This window comes from Canis lupus, chromosome 5, assembly GCF_048164855.1.
Source record: "Canis lupus baileyi chromosome 5, mCanLup2.hap1, whole genome shotgun sequence".
NCBI classification, from domain to species: Eukaryota; Metazoa; Chordata; class Mammalia; order Carnivora; family Canidae; genus Canis; species Canis lupus.
Genome location: NC_132842.1, coordinates 67,560,212 through 67,578,268, shown reverse-complemented (window position 1 = coordinate 67,578,268; position 18,057 = coordinate 67,560,212). Strand labels below are relative to the sequence as shown.

Sequence of the window (18,057 nt, the reverse complement as noted above, 5' to 3'; positions counted from 1 at the left end):
CTCTGACAAGATTGAATTCCACAGAGTTATTTAAATGAGTCAAGGGAGAATAGAATAGGAGACATTTAGGATAATGGGGTGAAATATTACTATCTTAACAGCTGGCACCATAGTGTATCATAGGGTGGAGACTGTTTTTGTTTACAGAAGTGCTTTGTTACATCTCCTGGGGTAGACTATGAGACCCTGGTGTCTTGTCTGGCAGGAAAAGGCATCAAAATCAAGAACTGAACTGCTCTGTATAACACATGTCCAGGAACTGGGAGCTAGGGATGGGAAGAACACAGAGGATATTGGAATGGAGGACACTGGAGCCTGAGGGGATAGAGATAGAGAGACTCCTTAAGAAGATGGTGCCCGACATTCAATTGAAAGTTGTTGAGTTACTGGGATAGAAACCCCTCCCTTAGAAAAAAAAAAAAAAAAAAAAGAAACCCCTCCCTTGGCCCAAAACTTCATTGACATCATCTACAAGTATAAAGGAAATAAAGGAAAGTGATAGGGTCTCTCAGGTCAACATGATGGAAGAAAGGAGAGTCTGTATTGTTCACTGAAATGTTCAGGGGGTCCGAATCAAAAGAAGTCATAAAAATAAAAGTGGCCTGGAAATACACAAACTTTGAAGAACACATTAAAATGAGGGTTTAAATCCCCCCTGTCTAGATCACCTAGGACAGAATAATCTTGGTTAACCTCTGGGTTCTCAGAGTGTGGTCCCTGATCAGCAGCATCAGCAACATCTGAAAACTTGCTAAAAAGGCAAATTCTTAAGCCCCAGGCCCACTAAATCATGAGGTACAGGGGTGGGATCCAGCCAGCTGTGTTTTAGCCCTCCAGGAGATTCTGGTGCTCATTCAAGTCTGAGAGCCCCTGCCATAAGACAACTTTATGTTTATAATTGCATCTCAGCATCATCTATCCCCAAAGAAGTTATCCAATCCAATTTCCCACACATGCAGAATCCCTGCCAGCACTCAGCCTTGGAGGAACGCTCCATGCCCCCTCACCCTACACCAAGGAGAGCGGTCAGTGTCAGAGAAGGCTTCCAGCCATTGGGAGTTCCCTACCCCTCAAACGAGCTACTCCCTAGTGGGACGCTTCCAGTAAACCTGAACATCTGTCCTGAACAGCTCCAGGGCCTGGAGCTGACCTTTGCAATAACTTCCAGAAGAAGCCCTTCAGGAAAATGAAGAATGAACTTGGCTCCCTGGTGCTGTCCTTTGAACAGCCTCCATTTAGCAGCATTCCCCTTAAAATGGAGTGTCCAGAGCTGGGGTCAAGTTAGGGCAGGGCTGGGGCCAGTGGCACTATTGCCTCTTTTCATCTGTACATCTACCTGTTGTCACTGTGGACCACACCGCATAGCTTGTGTGAAGTTCTTCACCGCATTTGACCAGGAGGAAGGCTAGATAGGAGAAGGCTCGACCTGAGGATAAATTAGGTCCTTTAAAACCCCTGGGCACCTCTTAACTCTAGAGAACAAACTGATGATGACCAGAGGGGAGGTGGGTGGGGGACAGGAAAATAGGTGATGGGGATTAAGGAGTACACTTGTTTTTTTTTTATTTTTTATTTTTTTTATTTTTATTGGAGTTTAATTTGCCAACATATAGCATAACACCCAGTCCTCATCCCGTCAAGTGCCCCCGTCAGTACCCATCACCCAGTCACCCCAACCCCCGCCCACCTCCCTTTCCACCACCCCTAGTTCGTTTCCCAGAGTTAGGAGTCTCTCATGTTCTGTCTCCCTTTCTGATATTTCCCACTCATTTTTTCTCTTTTCCCCTTTATTCCCTTCCACTATTTTTTATATTCCCCAAATGAATGAGACCATATAATGTTTGTCCTTCTCCAATGAGCACCAGGCGATGTATGGAAGTGTACACCTGAAACTAATATTATACTGTATGGGAACTAACTGGAATTTTAAAAATTAAAACTAATTAATTAAATCAAGGACTAAATTTTTTTTTTTAAAAACTGGACACCAAAAATACTCTCATCTCCTCTGCACCAGGAGGTTATATTGTACACCTGAAACTAATATTACACTGTATGGGAACTAACTGGAATTTTAAAAATTAAAACTAATTAATTAATTAATTAATTAAATCAAGGACTAAATTTTTTTTAAAAAACTGAGCACCAAAAATACTCTCATCCCCTCTGCACCAGGAGGTAACTGAGAATACACATAACAACAAACCATTACATAAATGTAAGGAAGTAGAACCAAGTTCTACATCCACTCACTACAATGATTTTTGCAATATCAAATATTAATTTCTAAACTTTTATTACAAAATAGCTCAGATGCACAAAATTATATATTTAAGAATTATTTAAAGAAAAAAAAGAATTATTTAAAGAAAACAAAGTCCTAGACTTAACCACTTGGCTTAAAAAATAAAATATTACTAATACTGTAAAAGTATACACATGATTTTTCAATAAGTTCTGTTTTTTTGCTGCTTGGAGCCAATGGTTCTCAAGTTTTGCTTCACATTAAATTCATTTAAAGTTTTAAAAACCCCGGGACTCACTCACTCTTCACCTTAAACCAATGAATCAGAACCTCAAGGAGTGGACATCGATGCTTTAAAGATTCCGTGGGTAATTCTAATTATCCCACTAGGAGAAGCTCCTTCCAGGGAAGGTGGAAAGAGGCTCTGTCTTCTGTGCTGTGTGTCAGGGATCCACACTTCCCCAGGTGGATGCTCAGGGGCTCTGGATCTGAAACCTGCAGGCTCTCCCCTAATTTTTGGGAAGAGCCTGCCATCTGCTGGCCAAGGCAGGGAAAATATGGCCACTACAGCTGGTCTAGGGAAACCAAGTATCATGGATGGCTACATGGCACTCAGTTTGTGAACCTCCTTCTCACAGGTGATGCATGCAGTTACCCCACAGCAGCTCTGGGAGGGGGAAGGGCAGGATGAATAGAGTCACTTTCAACTTGCAGATAAGCAGCTCTGTGACCCCGGGGGTTGGGACAAGATGGGCGCAGGAGGGACTCCCGGGCACTCTTCAGGGCCTAAGAAGAAAAAGATAAGGGGTACGAGATAAACTAGGCAAAGAGATTTTTAAGAGAGAATAGACACTCACCTAGGAAAAGGCCTAGGAAGGGAAACAGGGGCTACCTAAGAACCTCAGGAAGGGGACAGAGGGGATTACACGTCTCCCTAACTCTGGGACTCGGGCTTAGTCCTCCTTTTGGTCCAAGGATTGCATCAGCCTGTCATAGTTCTTTCCTGGGGAGGATTTGTTTGCTGTTCTCTCTGCTTAGAACATTCTTTCTTGCACCATCAAATGTTTGTTCAGTATTCAGGTCAGTAAACCACTACCTTTCTTCTACCTCAAAGTTTGCTCTAACCATCTCCATCTCCTGCATCCTGTCCTTGTCTCTTGACACTCCGTTCTGGAACCATCTGTTTACTTGTTCACAGTTTACTCATTCTCATAAGATCCCAAATTCCATGAGGAAAGGGACATCGTTACACTCCCAGCACCTCCCCCGGGGCAAGAAACTGGGATATTTGTTTACCGAATTGATTTTTCGTATGGCAAAACCAAACACTGTAATCTGAAAACAAGAAGAAAATACTTTGAAACTGATTTTGCCCCCAACAATGAGTTCTCCCTAGTGATAAATTTAAAATAATTATCCTCTAACTACTTGGGGGAGTGGAGAGACAAGTAATCTTATTTCCAGTTGGCACATGTTATAAATGAACTCTTTATTCTTTATTCCACCAATTTATGCTCTAATCAGTAAATAAACATAGTAGACAGCTACTATTTTGGGCCTTCCCAGTGTCCATATCCATTTCCCCTTCATGTAATAAAACCATCCCAATTTCATTTTGGAGAAACTCCTCCCCTCCATTCTCAGCCCATGTGACCCCATCCCCAGGTCCAAGCAAGGGCATATGACTTGGACCTGGCTAGTTACCACATTCCAACAGCCCAGCATGTGATTGACACAGGGATGAGCACATGACCCAGGTCGGCCCAGGGAAATCTAGCCATGGAACTTTTGCTGGAATCATTTGGGGAAAGAAGACCCAAGAGTGCCGAGCTGGTAGGACATGAGCCTAGAGCTGTTGGCAGCCTTGATACCACTATGGGGAGAGGGGAGGCCAAAGAGTGAAGCCATAAAAGGAAAGTAGATCTGAGAATATAAGAGGCAGAGTTCAGAAGGTAGACATCTTTTAGATATTGGCACCCAACCTAGAACTTTTTCTGGACCTTTCCATTCCATTAACCAGTGGAGTCCCTTTTCCAGAAGCCAGTATGAGGGACTTTCTCCTCCCTGCAGCTGCACAAGCACTAGCTAGCAAGAAAGCAGAACAGAGAATGTGACTTTTTCTTATTTCTATTTTATTTTTTTACAAAATCAATACAGCATTTGCAATTCTTTTAACACAGATCCAGAAACTGTAATAGGCTTTCACATTATTATGAAATTACTCAACATATCAATTAAAAAGAGACACATGCTGATCTGACCACATGGTCTCAAATGGTATGGGGGTTCCCAGATTTGGGGAGCCATCAAGTGGCCTATTCTAGGTTTTGCTCCCCCAATCTTCTTCTCTATCCCATTTACAGCACCTCTGAGCACATTTCAGCCCTGCTTTCAGGAGAAGTAGCCATCTCTATTCAAGAAAGTCAAAGACTGCAGACTTCCCAGCTGCACTTGGCTCTGCCATCAGCTCCCACAGTCACCAGTTCTCTTTAGCTCAGTGAAGAATTGGCTGTTGCCAGCAGGGCAGCAAATGCAGACTCAGGCTTCTGTTGCAGGACCTCAGGCCTGTCAAACTCTACAACCTGGGAGATGGAGAAAAGAAGGCAGGGGACATCACTGAGCTCAGCCTTGAGGGATCCAAAGGTCTGCTGAGACGCTGGTCTGAGCACCCATCCTCCTACTGGCCCCAGGGACACAGCTCTCACCTTCCCATTGTTCATGACCAGGACACGGTCACAGCTGAGCACAGTGGTGATGCGGTGTGCAATGACCAGCACTGTGCAGCCCTGGAAGGCTTCACGGATTGTGTGCTGGATCAGGCTATCGGTTTCCATATCAATGGAAGCTGTGGCTTCATCAATAAGGATGATCTGATGGAATCAAAACAGGGCTGAAGTCAGCTTGCTTGAACCCTGAGACCAGGATCTAGTCTTGGGTCTACCACTAATCCACTGAGTCCCTTAACTGGAAGGTGAGAGATTTGAATTCTGTTCAAAACCTACTGTGAGCTCTAGTTGCCCATTATGTTAAAGCGCATGTTAGGTCTCAACCAAGAGCTTTTGTGTGTATGTGACCAGAGAATTAAGTTCTTGAAGATGAAAATGTCCCAGTAGAAACTTGTTTTATAAACTGCTTTCTCATTTGCCTGAATTAACATAGACCAACATTCCCCAAAGTGAGGCACGCACACATGCCTGGAAGGTACATGAGATGGTGTGGCTAGTATATGGATAAACTCTCTCTTTAACAATATGCATTAGAAAAATATAAGTAGCACAGAGATATGATTTCACAAATGTTACTGTTTAGAACGAGGCTGCTTTTAAAAAGAAGGCAACACAAGTAAGTCAAAGGAGAGACAGTGTGCAGATATGACAAAAATCATAAAATGATGACTCAAATTTGGGAAACAATGTAGAGAAAGTAACTTTGGCATCAGTGGCCCAGTAACTGTAAAATAAGGAACTGAGTGGTTAAGAAAGTGCTACATGAATATTGCAAATCCTGTCTTTCATCTCTGCTAGAAAGAGGGAGAGAGTCCTCCTTCCTGTGAAACCTTCTCCCCAGCTTCCAACCCACTGGGCTCTACCTGCTTTTTCCCAGAGCTCTAATAATACTAACAGTGTTTTGCGTTTATCATTCATTAACCATGGTGTGCGCTGTGAGTGCATGTGAGCACTCATGTACACACATGTATACATGTGTGAGTGTGGATGAGTATGTATGTGTGGCCTCACTTGAGAAAGTTTGCTCCTGACTAACCCAAGTAGTCCAATGCCTAAAGTTATTGGCACAATATTTGGAAAACTTCAAGAAATACAATCTGATGAAACTTTTTTAAAATAGGTAATTTTGGAAAAAAGTCTCTTCCACAAATGGTGTTGGGAAAACTAGACAGCAACAAATGCAAAAGAATAAAACTGAACCACTTTCTTACACCATACACAAAAATTAATTCAAAATGGTTGAAAGACCTAAATGTGAGACAGGAAACCATCAAAATCCAGAGGAGAACACAGGCAGTAACCTCTTGGACATTAGCCATAGCAACTTCTTAACAGATATATCCCCTGAGGCTAGAGAAACAAAAGCAAAAATGAACTATTGGGACTTCCTTAAGATAAAAGCTCTGCATAGCAAAGGAAACAATCAACAAAACTAAAAGGCAACCTTAGGGATGGGAGAAGATATTTGCAAATAAGACACCTGATAAAGGGTTAGAATCTAAAATATATAAAGAACATATAAAACTCAACACCCAAAACCCAAATAATCCAGTTTAAAAATGGGCAGTGGACATAAACAGACATTTTTTCCAAGGAAGATATACAGACAGCTAACAGACATATGCAAAGATACTCAACATTACTCATCATCAGGGAAATGCAAATCACCATGAGATATCACCTCTTACCTATCAGAATGGCTACAATCAATAACATAAAAAACAATAGTTGATGGTGAGGATGTGGAGAAAGGGGAACCCTATTACATTGTTGGTGGGAACGCAAGCTGGTGCAATTACTCTGGAAAACAGTACAGATGTTCCTCAGAAAGTTAAAAATAGAACTACCCTCTGATCTAGCAATTGTATTACTAGGTGTTTACCCAAAGGAAAAAAATATATTGATTCAAAGAGATACATACATCTCAATGTTTACAGCAGCATTATCAACAATAGCCAAATTAATAGAAAGAGCCCAAATGTCCATCAACAGATGAGTGGATAAATAAGATATGCTATATATATATACAATGGAACACTAGCCATAAAAAAGAATGAAATATTGCCATTTGCAATGCTGTGGATGGAACTAGAGTGTATTATGCTAAGCAAAATAAATGTCAGAGAAAGTCAAAAACCATGTGATTTCGCTCAGATGTGGAATTTAAGAAACAAAACCGATGAACCTCGGGAGAGGGAAAGAGAGGCAAACAAGGAAACAAACTCTTTAGAGAAAAAACTAAGGGGTTGCTGGAAGGGTGGTGAGCAGGGGGATGGGTTCAATGAGTGACTGATATTGAGGCACTTGTAATGAGCACTAGGTATTGTATGTAAGTGATGAATCACTAAATTCTACACCTGACAGTAACAGAAAAAAAAAAAAAAGTAATTTTGTCCTGAAACAGTTGTCATCTGATTTCCAACTTTAATAAAGAGCACGAGAATGTCCTATATCCAACTTTTTAAAAGAATATACAATGGGTAACTGTTAATAAGCTTCTAAGCTTTCGACTTTCTGTAAGGGAAGTGCATCATGATTTGGTTCTAGTGGTGGATCATTTGAGCTTAGCTGCAGAATATCAGGGTTTGAGAGAGCCCAGGCTGAGTCCCCATTTACATGCCTCTCCCACACCACAGATAGGTGCAGAATGGCAATCAGTGACATGAGGAAGCCCTATGGGTATTTGTGGAAGGACAGATAGCACAGCACCTACTATCCTATAAAGTTGGAGGGAGAAACAGCCAGCATGGTTTCTCAAACCAGGTGTTATCCATGACCTCCCATGCCATTCCATGGTCTCACCTTGGAGTTGCGAAGGAGTGCTCTTGCAATGCAGAGCAGCTGCTTCTCCCCCACAGAGAAGAAGTTTCTGCCACTTTCCACAACTTCTGCTTGCAGTCTTTGGGGTAACTTTGAGATCTGTAATATCAGGGAAAATGAGATGTAGGCTATGAAAGCACGCAGACATGTAGGCCACTGTGGTGTGAGACCTAATCTCACCCCTACCCCACCACCCAGGACCTCTCCTGTAGCACTTTGTAACATTCCTTGCCTCTCTAGGCTCCAGCCACTGGTTTTTCTCTTCCTTACCTGTGCCCCTCTCACTCTGGTCTCAGGGTCTTTGCACATGCTAGTTCCCGAACCTAGGATGTTCTCTCAAAGATCTGTGTCCTACTGCCCCCTCAATATTTGGTCTCAGCTCAAATACCCCATCTTTAAAGAGGCCATGCTTGACCACTTCATGTAAAGAAGCTGCTCCCCAACTGAAGTATCTACTGGTCTCATTACTACCGTTAGAGCACTTACCACTATCTGAAAGTATCTTATGTGTCTTTTTGCTGTCTGTATCTCCCATTGAACGTAAGAACCAGAAGGGCAAACACCTCACCTACCTTGCTTTTGCAGTGTCCCCTGAGCCTCACTGTTGGTGTCTGAGTGCCATCAGACTTTATTTAGGAATCCAAAATCATCTCATCTCCATGAGATTATTTAAACCATGCCCCAAAATTGCAGCATCTGAAATATCATGTGAGATAAGCCCCAACGGACCAGCAGGCACTGCTGTTAAAGAGGCAGGCTAAGACCAAGAATCAGGTCTTAGAGCTACTTACTGTCATGCTCAGGAATGTCTTCTCCAAGACATCCCAGATCTGTTCATCTGTGTAACGATCAAAGGGATCCAGGTTGAATCTGCCATAGAAGAGGAAGAGAAATGCTCCATAAACCACATGCAACTATGGGATATCTGTCCCATTCACAGAAGATGATTATGAATGTTAGAACTGTTTTACTGGGTGTAGAGAAACCCATGGAATTACCATGGGTCATTTTCTATGCTTTCCCAGTACCCATTCCTTCTGTAGGCAAGTTTTATTTGGAGACCACCTCCTCTCCAACCCTCAAGCCCATATGGTCCAGGGGGTCCTCTACCACCAATTCCAGAGGTAGAACAAGTGACTCAGGCATAAGTAGATGGCTGCAACCATCTTGCTTCAGTAGTGGGACACATAGAGTTCCCCAGGGGCTGGTATTGAAGGCCAGCAATGAAGCCAAGGAAGAGTTAGGGAGACACAAAGTCCCTGAATCATTCTTGGCCTTCCCAATACCATAATCCAAAGAGGGCATTTTTAGCTTAACCCACTTGGGATGTTTGGGGGTGAGGGCAGGACAGTGTATGTGTATTAGCATACACATATTTATCATTAAATGCTTATAAGTATATAATTCAGTGGCATTAAATACATTCACAATGTTGTGTAACCATCCACCAAAACTCATCATCCCTATCAAAATCTCTGCCCATTAGTCTTCTCCCATCCCTCAGCCTCTGGTAACTTCTATTTTACTTTCTTTCTCTAAAAATTTGTCTATTCCAGGCACCTCATTTAAGTGGAAATAGACAACATTTGTCTTTCTGTGTCTGATATATTTCACTGAGCATAATGTTTTCAAGGTCTATCCACGTTGTAGCATATATCAAATATTCATTCTTTTTTATGGTTCATTAATATTACATTGCATGTATGTGTGTGTATTCATTTATCTGTTGATGAACAAAGACTTGGGTTGTTTGCACCTTTTGGCTACTATGAATAATGCTACAAACACTGATATACAAATATCTATTCAAGTCCCACTCTCAACTCTTTTGGGTATATACCTAGAAGAAGAATTACTGGATCATATGCTAATTCTACATTTAGCTTTTTGAGGAACTGCCAAACTGTTTTTCACAGAGGCTGTACCATTTTATATTCCCACCAGTAGTGCATGAAGATTCCAATTTCTCTACATCCTCACCAATACTTATTATGTTCCTTTTTCTTTTTTCTTTCTTTCTTTTTTTTTTTTTTTCATTATAGCCATCCTAGTAGGTGTGAAGTGGTATCTCACTATAGTGGGGTTGGTTTTTCTATCTCTTGCAGTGAAAAAGTCCTAACTGATTATCCAGGCAACATCAGATTGGGATCTACCTGGACTTTATACCCATTAAAGTTTGCACTGGCATTTGGCATAGGCGACATTAACACTCCTCTGTTATGCAAACAGTGATTAAAACCTACCCTTAACCTCTGCTTTACTTAGGCATCCACAAACATTTTGTGTGGAGGGTTAGATTGTATTAAAGAAGCAGAAGGTAGAATGTCTTCTCTCCATGACATTTGATAACCTCCAAAGCATTTTCATAGATTGCCACCCTCTCCCCCAAGAGATGCGTAGGCCCCAATCCACACTCCTTCCTGCTGCAAGGAGGGGGACAGCACTGGTTAAGAGATTGGATGACCTGGGATTATATCTCATCTTTACCATTTACTTGTGTGTCTCCTGAAACAAATCACACTTTTCCTAAGTTCAGTGTCTCCCCCTATAGAGGAGGGATAATAACAGTGCCTATTTCATAGGGTTGTGGTGACAGTTAAATGAGACAGAACATTAAAGCATAGGGCTGGCACATATAAATGCTCGTAAATGTGAATTCATATTTCTACTACTCCTATATCAAGGACTAGCTAAACCAAGCTCTAGCTAAACAGAGATCTATCACTAAATGTTATCTCATTCCCCTAACATACTCATTTTAAAGTTCTCCATTTGTGCATATATTATACACTCTCCCTGGAAGACTTTTCTCCTCTATTTCTCCCAGGCAACCTCCTACGTGCCCTTCAAGACCCTGCTCAAATGTCCCTTCCTCTGTGGAGCCTTTCTAGATTCACCTACGTAGAGGTATTTGTTCTACTTCTGGGCTCCTTTAGTGCTTTGCATCTCTGATCTACCAAATACCTCCTTGTATTATAATCTGTTGGTTCTTACATCTCTACACTCACCCCCCCCCCATCCCCCATGACTGCACTCTGAACTCCTGGGGCAGCAGGGGCAGTGTTCATTCATCAGTAACCCTAGTCCCTAGTATAATGTCTGGGCCTGGCAAAGGCTCAGAAAAGGTGAGTTCAATGTATGAAAGGAGAGAAGGAGGGAGGGAGGGAGGGAAGGAAGGAAGGCAGGCAGGCAGCAGGCAAGAAGGGAGGAAGGGGGGAGGAAGGGGAGGAAGAAGAGAAGGGATATAGGAAAGAAGGGAAGGGAGGGAGAAGAGAAGGGAAGGAGAAGAGTGAGGGAAGAGGAAAGAAGCAGGGAGGGGGAAGGAGGAAGAAATGATGAGTAAATTCATAAATTATTAAACAGAGCTCTAAGGGTCAGTTTATCCTCTTGCCTCTAAGAATGTCCCTTAAATATCCTTGCAACATGAGCTTCATTTTTAGTGCATTAGGCTTCCTCAATTTCCATGCCTTGGTGTTCCCATATGCTCATGTGCACTGTGAAGTAGGAGCATGAATCTGAATAAAGTTGATTATTTCTCACTTCTCCCCTGCCTGTGAAGAAGCGCTCCCTCCCAGACTAAAATGCCCCCATCAGCTTGGTTACCCAGTGGGTAAAGAGAAGAGAATAAACCACAGCTTGACATAAAAGAATATGGTATCCACAGTGCAAATACTTAATGGTGAACTGAAGTCTGACCAATCCCATCAGGTTTCTAAAAAATAAAAAGTATGCCTCGCTTTCATTTAGCGCATGATGGTTTACAAAGTGCTCTTGTGTGTATCAGAGCTTCACTCAATCTTCAAGGACACTCCAGTGAGTCCCAGTGAGTGGCCCAGTGTGATAAGGAGAGATCAGAGGCCCCCAAACTGGGGCACTGGCCACCAGTTAACCAGAGGCAGCCCAGCCCTGGCATCTTGGTCCTGCCACCCCTCCTGGGAGCCTCTGGGCCAGCACTCACCTGATGGTTCCTGAAAGCAGGACAGGATCTTGAGGGACAATGGAGAACTTGGACCGCAGATCCTCCAGGTTGATACTACAAATGTCCACGCCATCGATGAGAATCCTGCCTGCTGTAGGCTCCACCAGGCGGAAGAGAGCCACCCCCAAGGAGGACTTCCCTGTCAGGCAAAAAACAAGTGGGGCTTCAGTTTCCTGATCTGTTCTAGAGGCAGCAGGGGCCACACCTGGAGTTCACACCTGACATGCTTCCCTCTCCAGTCCATCCCTTGTCATTCTGAGCCCTGCAAGAGCAGAAGAGGCCTGGAGTCTCTGCTGCAAGTGGTACCCCAAACCACAAACAGCTTTCTTACAGCCTAGATCAGAGGGCACAAATAGATCGCCTGGATTAAATCCAGCCATTTATATATTCTGTTCCACACACATAGTGTTAACTGTTATTTTTTAAGTTCTGTGCCAGGATTTTAAAAATTCAAAGATCCTATATATAAAAATCCAAATTGCATGCTTTTCTTGAAACCTAGAACTGGCAACACTGGTCCTCATCCTCCCACACAACACGCAGCTGGAGCTGAGCACAGCTGCTTCCTTGAGAGAACAGTGCTCTCCAATCCAACACACTGCCCACCCACCCCACTTATCATATCCCTGACCCATTTCACCTGTGCATGTTGCTTGCCAGGCCCCAAAGGCATTTGAGTTTTCAACCTCTGCTCTAAAAAGGTGAATGGAGGGGGTAGCTGTGTGTCTTGTTTACCTTTATGTTCCCCTTGCCTGGCAGATAGTAGGTGCTCAATAAATACCTACTGAATAAATACAAGTCAACTGGACCAGTATCTACTGAGATCTTCTCTATGTCTCCAGCCCTCTCAGGCCAACTGCAGGCGAGAAGCAGAAAGGGAAGAACACACTAAAGAACACAGATGGAAGCACTTCCCCTAATAGGGCTGCAAGACCTGAGGAGGTGGAGACCCAGGAAGGCTCTAGTCTTCCCAGAGGGCTCCCTGGAGGAAGCAGCTCTGAGGCACACAAGGTGGGGCAAGAATCAAGTCTGAGCAGTGTCTCTGAACAATGCAAAAATGGGAGGGAGTTATCCTTGGACCAGACTTCCCAAAAGTAATAGGAGAGGAAGGAAGGGAAAGTGGTCAGAAAGGAGAGGGCAAAGAAAGAGGTCAATATGAGGTCTAGGAAGGAGAAGCAGGACCCAGATTTCACTTCTGGCCCTGCTCTTACCCTCGCAGAGCCCTACACTGCCCTGTGCTCGAGGCATACCTCCCCTGCACCCTACTCAGCCTTTCGGTCTCAGTTCAAAAGTTGGCTTCAGAGCCCAGGCCACCATAGCTCAAAGACCCACCAACCCCATTACTCCGTTAACAGCACCCTTTTATTTCCTCCATGCCATTCACCACAACCTATAATGACCTTGTGGGTTTCCTGATTTGATCACTTAACACCTGTCTCCTCTGGTGGGATCCCATGATAGCAAGGACTTGGGGTTTTGTTCACCAACGTCTGGCACAGAGTGGGGGCCCAATAAACATCCCTGGGGTCACTGAGTAAACACATGCCCTGAAATAGGCCCAACACCCACAGGGCAGAGTTGAGGACAGGGGACATCCAGGATGTTCCACTCACCAGAACCCGTCCTTCCCACAATGCCCACCACTTCATGACCATGAATCGTCAGGTTGATGCCATTGAGGATAATGGGTGTGTTGTCCCTGTATTTCATGTGATAATCCTGAAATGTGATTTCTCCGTGCTGTGGCCACCCAGGGGGACAGCTCGTGCCTTCTATGCATAAAGGAGACTCAGGAACACACATCTCATTTTTGAAGAGAGAAAAGGAAATCAATAGTTATCATTAATCTCTGCCCATCTCCTGCTGACCCCTGGCCTCCAACCGTTGGGTGTGTAACCCACTCCAGCCTGTCCCACACTGTGGTCAAGCAACTGGCTGTGCAATCAGAGGAACCCCCAAGGGGAACACCCCACTCCCACTCACCTGATACGCATATAATTTCATCCCCAAAGAGTGAGAAACTATATAGCTGGCCCCTTTGTTATTAACGCAGAGACCTTTTCCAATTTATTATATGGGGCTCTAAAGAACTAGAATCCAGAACAGTGATGATAAAGGCAGCAGAGCTAGCTGATCCACGCACGGTATGTTTTATGGGTCAGAGGCCTTGTGCAGATTCCCCCTCCCTCTGTCCTCATCTACAAGGGAGGGAACTTTAGATGCATTTCATACACAAGAAAACAGAGGCTCAAATGGAATTTTTTTTTAGGCTCAAATGGATTAAAGCACTTGCTCAAGATCACAGAGCTGATGAACACTCAGGCCAGGGCTGCCGGACTCCAAGCCCACTACCAAAACAGGCATAGCTGAGTGCGTCCTGAGGCCCGAGTGATGGAGAAGCTGCATGATCGCCTGACAGCAAGTCACAGCTCTTCACCACAGGTGTCGCTGTGCCACAGCGTCCCTCTGTTAAATCAAAGCTCTATGATTCACAAATTCTGTTCCTATTAACTGGGGTAGGAGAACTGGTTCCAAAGGGCTCAGCTGGTCCCCAGCTGTGTAATCTTAGGCAAGATGCTCAGCCTAGCCAAGCCTCAGTTTCTTCTTCTGGGAAATGGGGACAATAATTCAACCTTATAAAACTGTTTTGTGATTTCATGAGATTGTCTATGTATAACAATATTGAGCCTTTACTGTGAGTCAGGCACTGTGCTAAGTGCTTCACATATTGTATTACCCAATCTTTGTAATAACCCAATGAAGTATATACTGTGATCTGTCCCCAGGTTACACGGCTGACTCAAGTTGCAAAGCTTGGACTCGAACCCAGTTGATCTGGCTCTAAAATCTACGTTCTTAACTATTCTGGCACAAATAGATGCAATAATAATACCAATTATTATGGTCATTATTATTATTTTTGTACTTGGGCAAAACTCTCATTTCTAAAAAGGGCATACACCCTCTCTACACCTAGGAAAGCAGTAAGGAATGTGGTAAAAATGGGCCAATGAGTATGGAAGGGCTCCTAAGAAATAATAGACACAGGTCCAGGGAAGACGGGGAGGAAGGCTAGGAGCACCAGTTGCCTCTTGAAGAGGCCTCGGGGTTCCTGGGGTGCTGGAGCTTGCAGAAGCCACAGAAGCCAAGCCCCAGGCATGGAAGTGAAGCCTTCCAGAGTATCCCATAACAAACCAGACCCACGTCCCACCTTCATGTATTGACATATCCTCTCCACAGCTGTGAAGTATGCCTCTGTCTCTGAACCAATCCGGGCAGTGGCCTGGAAGTTGGACGCAAGCTGGAATGAAGAAGCATCAGGTCAAGAAGCTGATGAGGGTGTGCCAAGGATTTCAATGTTTCTAAAAACTACTAGTTACCATTCTCCCTTGAGTGACTTCTCAGACCAAGACAATTTCCCTACAAGAATGGAGCAGATCCTGTTGGCGCCTCCTGAGCCCACTTCTGACGTTGGCTGCAGTGGTGGTGAGCAGTTCTGGGCAAGACTCCACTGGCATCATACCACCTCAGGTACCTTCTGTGTGTCTTTCTGCTCTCTGTTCATAACCTTCACCCATACCACAGGATCCTGCTTGGGCTATGCATAATTGCAGCCCTGGAACATGGGGGAGCTAAAGACCCATAGGCAACCCTCAACTAATGGGGAAAGGAACCAGTAGATAAAGGCCCCTGTCCCTCACCTTTGGGGGACAATCCAGGGGACATCCTATATGCTTTTCAGGAGGTGCCAATGGAGTTGAATGCTGGTGACCCAGAACAGCAATCTCAGTGACACATGCCCATGATCGAGTTCCTCCTTCTCTGCCTTATTCTCTTGCTCCCTCAGTCCTATTTCTTAGGAACATCTCCCAAATAATCTGCCTATACCCAAGTCCTTGTTTAGGCCCTGCCTTCAGGGAAACCCAGGCTCAGAGGAATATCAGGGACTCTCAGAAATTGGAGGCACCAAAGATGAGGAACCTGAGGACCAAAAGAAGAAATGACACATAGAATCACCTGGACCCTGGAAGTGTTGTGGGGACAGGGACCCCAATCTTTACACTTTCCATCCCCCTGGCCCAAGATGTTGGCAAACAGATCACACACAGGGTGCTGGGCAGAAGTTCAGAATACATTTGTTTAACACATTCCTTGAGGGCTATCTGCCAGGTGCCAGGCCAGGATCTGTGCCCAGAAGTGCAACAGACCCAGACCCTGCCCTCAAGGAGGCCCCAGACAGGTGGGAGACAGATGGGTCAATAGAGAATGCCAGCACAGAAGGATGTGTTCCACAACGGGAGGCAACATGGAGCACCATTAGAGCCCACACAACGGTTACCCAGACAAGGGCCACAGGGAAGAACCAGTGTAGCAGTTGGCACAGAAGTTTCATTTTTAAGGAGAGGTGGGATTTAGCAGGTTAAAAATGGGTGGAGAAGGGCATTCCCTATAGAGGGGACAAGGCCCGAAAGTAAGAGGTAGCAGGATATATCCAGGGTCTTGCACACCATTTGGCTATTCCTAGAGCAAAGAGTGTGGGAAGGGAAAGAAAAGCCCTTTAGAATTCAGAGAAGGTGGATGCCATCATGAAATGACACTAACTGGGGAAAAAGAAGCCGGGGAGACCGCCTTTCCTCCAGTAAGTGTATCAGACATGGCTGGTTGCCTAGTCAGTAGGCGGTCCCTTCTTTCTTCCTTGCTAGCACGTCCCCCCATTAGACTCGCTTGGGTGTCTGGCAGCCTGGTGCTCCAGGGAGGCGTGGCTAGTTCAAAACAATCATGTCAATCCATTCCTCTTGTCAATAGTGGATTTAGGTGTGAGCCATGATACAATTCTGGCCAATGAAGCATGAGGAGGAGTCAGGAGTATTCTGGGAAACTGCTCCTTGTTCTTAAAATGGGGCACAGGAGAAAGTTCTCTTCTTTTTAACCTTTGGTGGTTATTGGGTGAGGATGTGTTGCCTGGGGCTGCAGCAACCATTTTGTGACTTTGAGCAAACAACTTTGAGGATGAAGCCAGGCTGTGGATGCCAGGGCCAAAAGATAAAATGGTCATGGATTCATGCTAGGTCACTAAATTAACTAACAGAGAAGAGACTACCCAAGGCTTCTAGATGCATCACATAACACGTCCCCAGATGGCCAAGACAATTTTGAATTGATTCTATGGTTTGCTGGCTTGCAGCCAGAAGCATCTCTATTAATTATACCTCTTAGGGTTGCAAAGCAACATTGAGTGTGAATCCCACCTCCCAAAGCTTGAACATAGTTGCATTGAGAGTGCATGCAAAGGTCAGTGAGGCAGCAGTGTGACCAGAGGATAGATGCATGCTGGGGTCATGGGACCAGATGTGAGGAGCCTGAAGGCAGGGACCATAGCCTGGATCTGGCATAAGGAGACAAGGAATCTCTGGGGGCTCTAAACAAGGCAGGGGCATGAGGAAAACCATAACTGAAGATCACTCTGGTGAGAATGTAGAAGGTAGATAGCAGGGGGCTCGGGCAGAGGGGAGGAGGCATCAGGGTTGCTACCCTGAGACACAGACATGGAGAAAAAAAAAAATAAGCCCAGGGTCTTTTTGAAACAGTCAGGCCTCCAGCAGAGTTTGTCATGAGTTTTCTGTAGTCGAAGAAGCTAGGGAGACCTTTGAGATGTGTCTCATGCACAGTGTACCCTGGGAGAGATGAGCTCCCACCCCCTTGCCTATGCTAGCACATGACAATCTTGCTCCGATCTTTGCTCCCTGGCCCATGTCACGCGGCAACCTAGAGGGATTTCTGGCCCTAGTGACTCCCAATCCCCTATCATACCACTTTGGTGCCTTTGCCTAGAGTTTTGGAAGGTTTAGGGGCAATTCTGTACTGGTATATGCATGCATGTGCTTGTGTGTGTACATGCCTGCATGTGTGTGTGTGTGCGTGCGTGTGTGTGTGTGTGTGTGTGTGTCAGAGAGAGGGAGGAAGAGAGAGAAGATGAGTGTGACCCACTAGGACAAACCTATCTCTCACCAGCTCTGGGAACCAGGGCAAGCTACTGAATTCTAGAGCTCTGGTCTCCTATCTGTAAACCAGGAACAGTAACAGCTAACATTTATTGAGCATTTATTCTGGGCCAAACGCTATTCTAGGTGTTTAACCTGCATTAACCCTCATCCTTACACATATGCCTCACAAATCCATAATCTTAGAACTTTGATTATCTCTTTTCTCACAAAATGAGGAATCCCATGCACAAGGAGGGTAAGAGACTTCCCCAGAGTCACACAGTTAATAATGGGCAGAGCCTG

At 44.6% G+C, this 18,057-nt stretch overlaps 1 protein-coding gene across 3 annotated transcripts in view; it reads right to left on the bottom strand.

The window, feature by feature from the left end:
• Positions 1–4,356: 4,356 nt before the first annotated feature.
• ABCC11 (ATP binding cassette subfamily C member 11) overlaps positions 4,357–18,057 on the bottom strand; it is a 70,448-nt gene continuing 56,747 nt past the window's right edge. For all 3 annotated transcript variants that reach the window (XM_072827133.1, XM_072827134.1, XM_072827135.1), the window contains 7 exons: positions 14,982–15,071; positions 13,384–13,573; positions 11,750–11,909; positions 8,583–8,661; positions 7,774–7,890; positions 4,951–5,115; positions 4,357–4,827 (listed from right to left, as the gene is read on the bottom strand). In XM_072827133.1, coding sequence (XP_072683234.1) covers positions 4,735–4,827; positions 4,951–5,115; positions 7,774–7,890; positions 8,583–8,661; positions 11,750–11,909; positions 13,384–13,573; positions 14,982–15,071 — 894 coding nt within the window. In that variant the 3' untranslated portion in view covers positions 4,357–4,734. The remainder of the gene's footprint in view (positions 4,828–4,950; positions 5,116–7,773; positions 7,891–8,582; positions 8,662–11,749; positions 11,910–13,383; positions 13,574–14,981; positions 15,072–18,057) is intronic.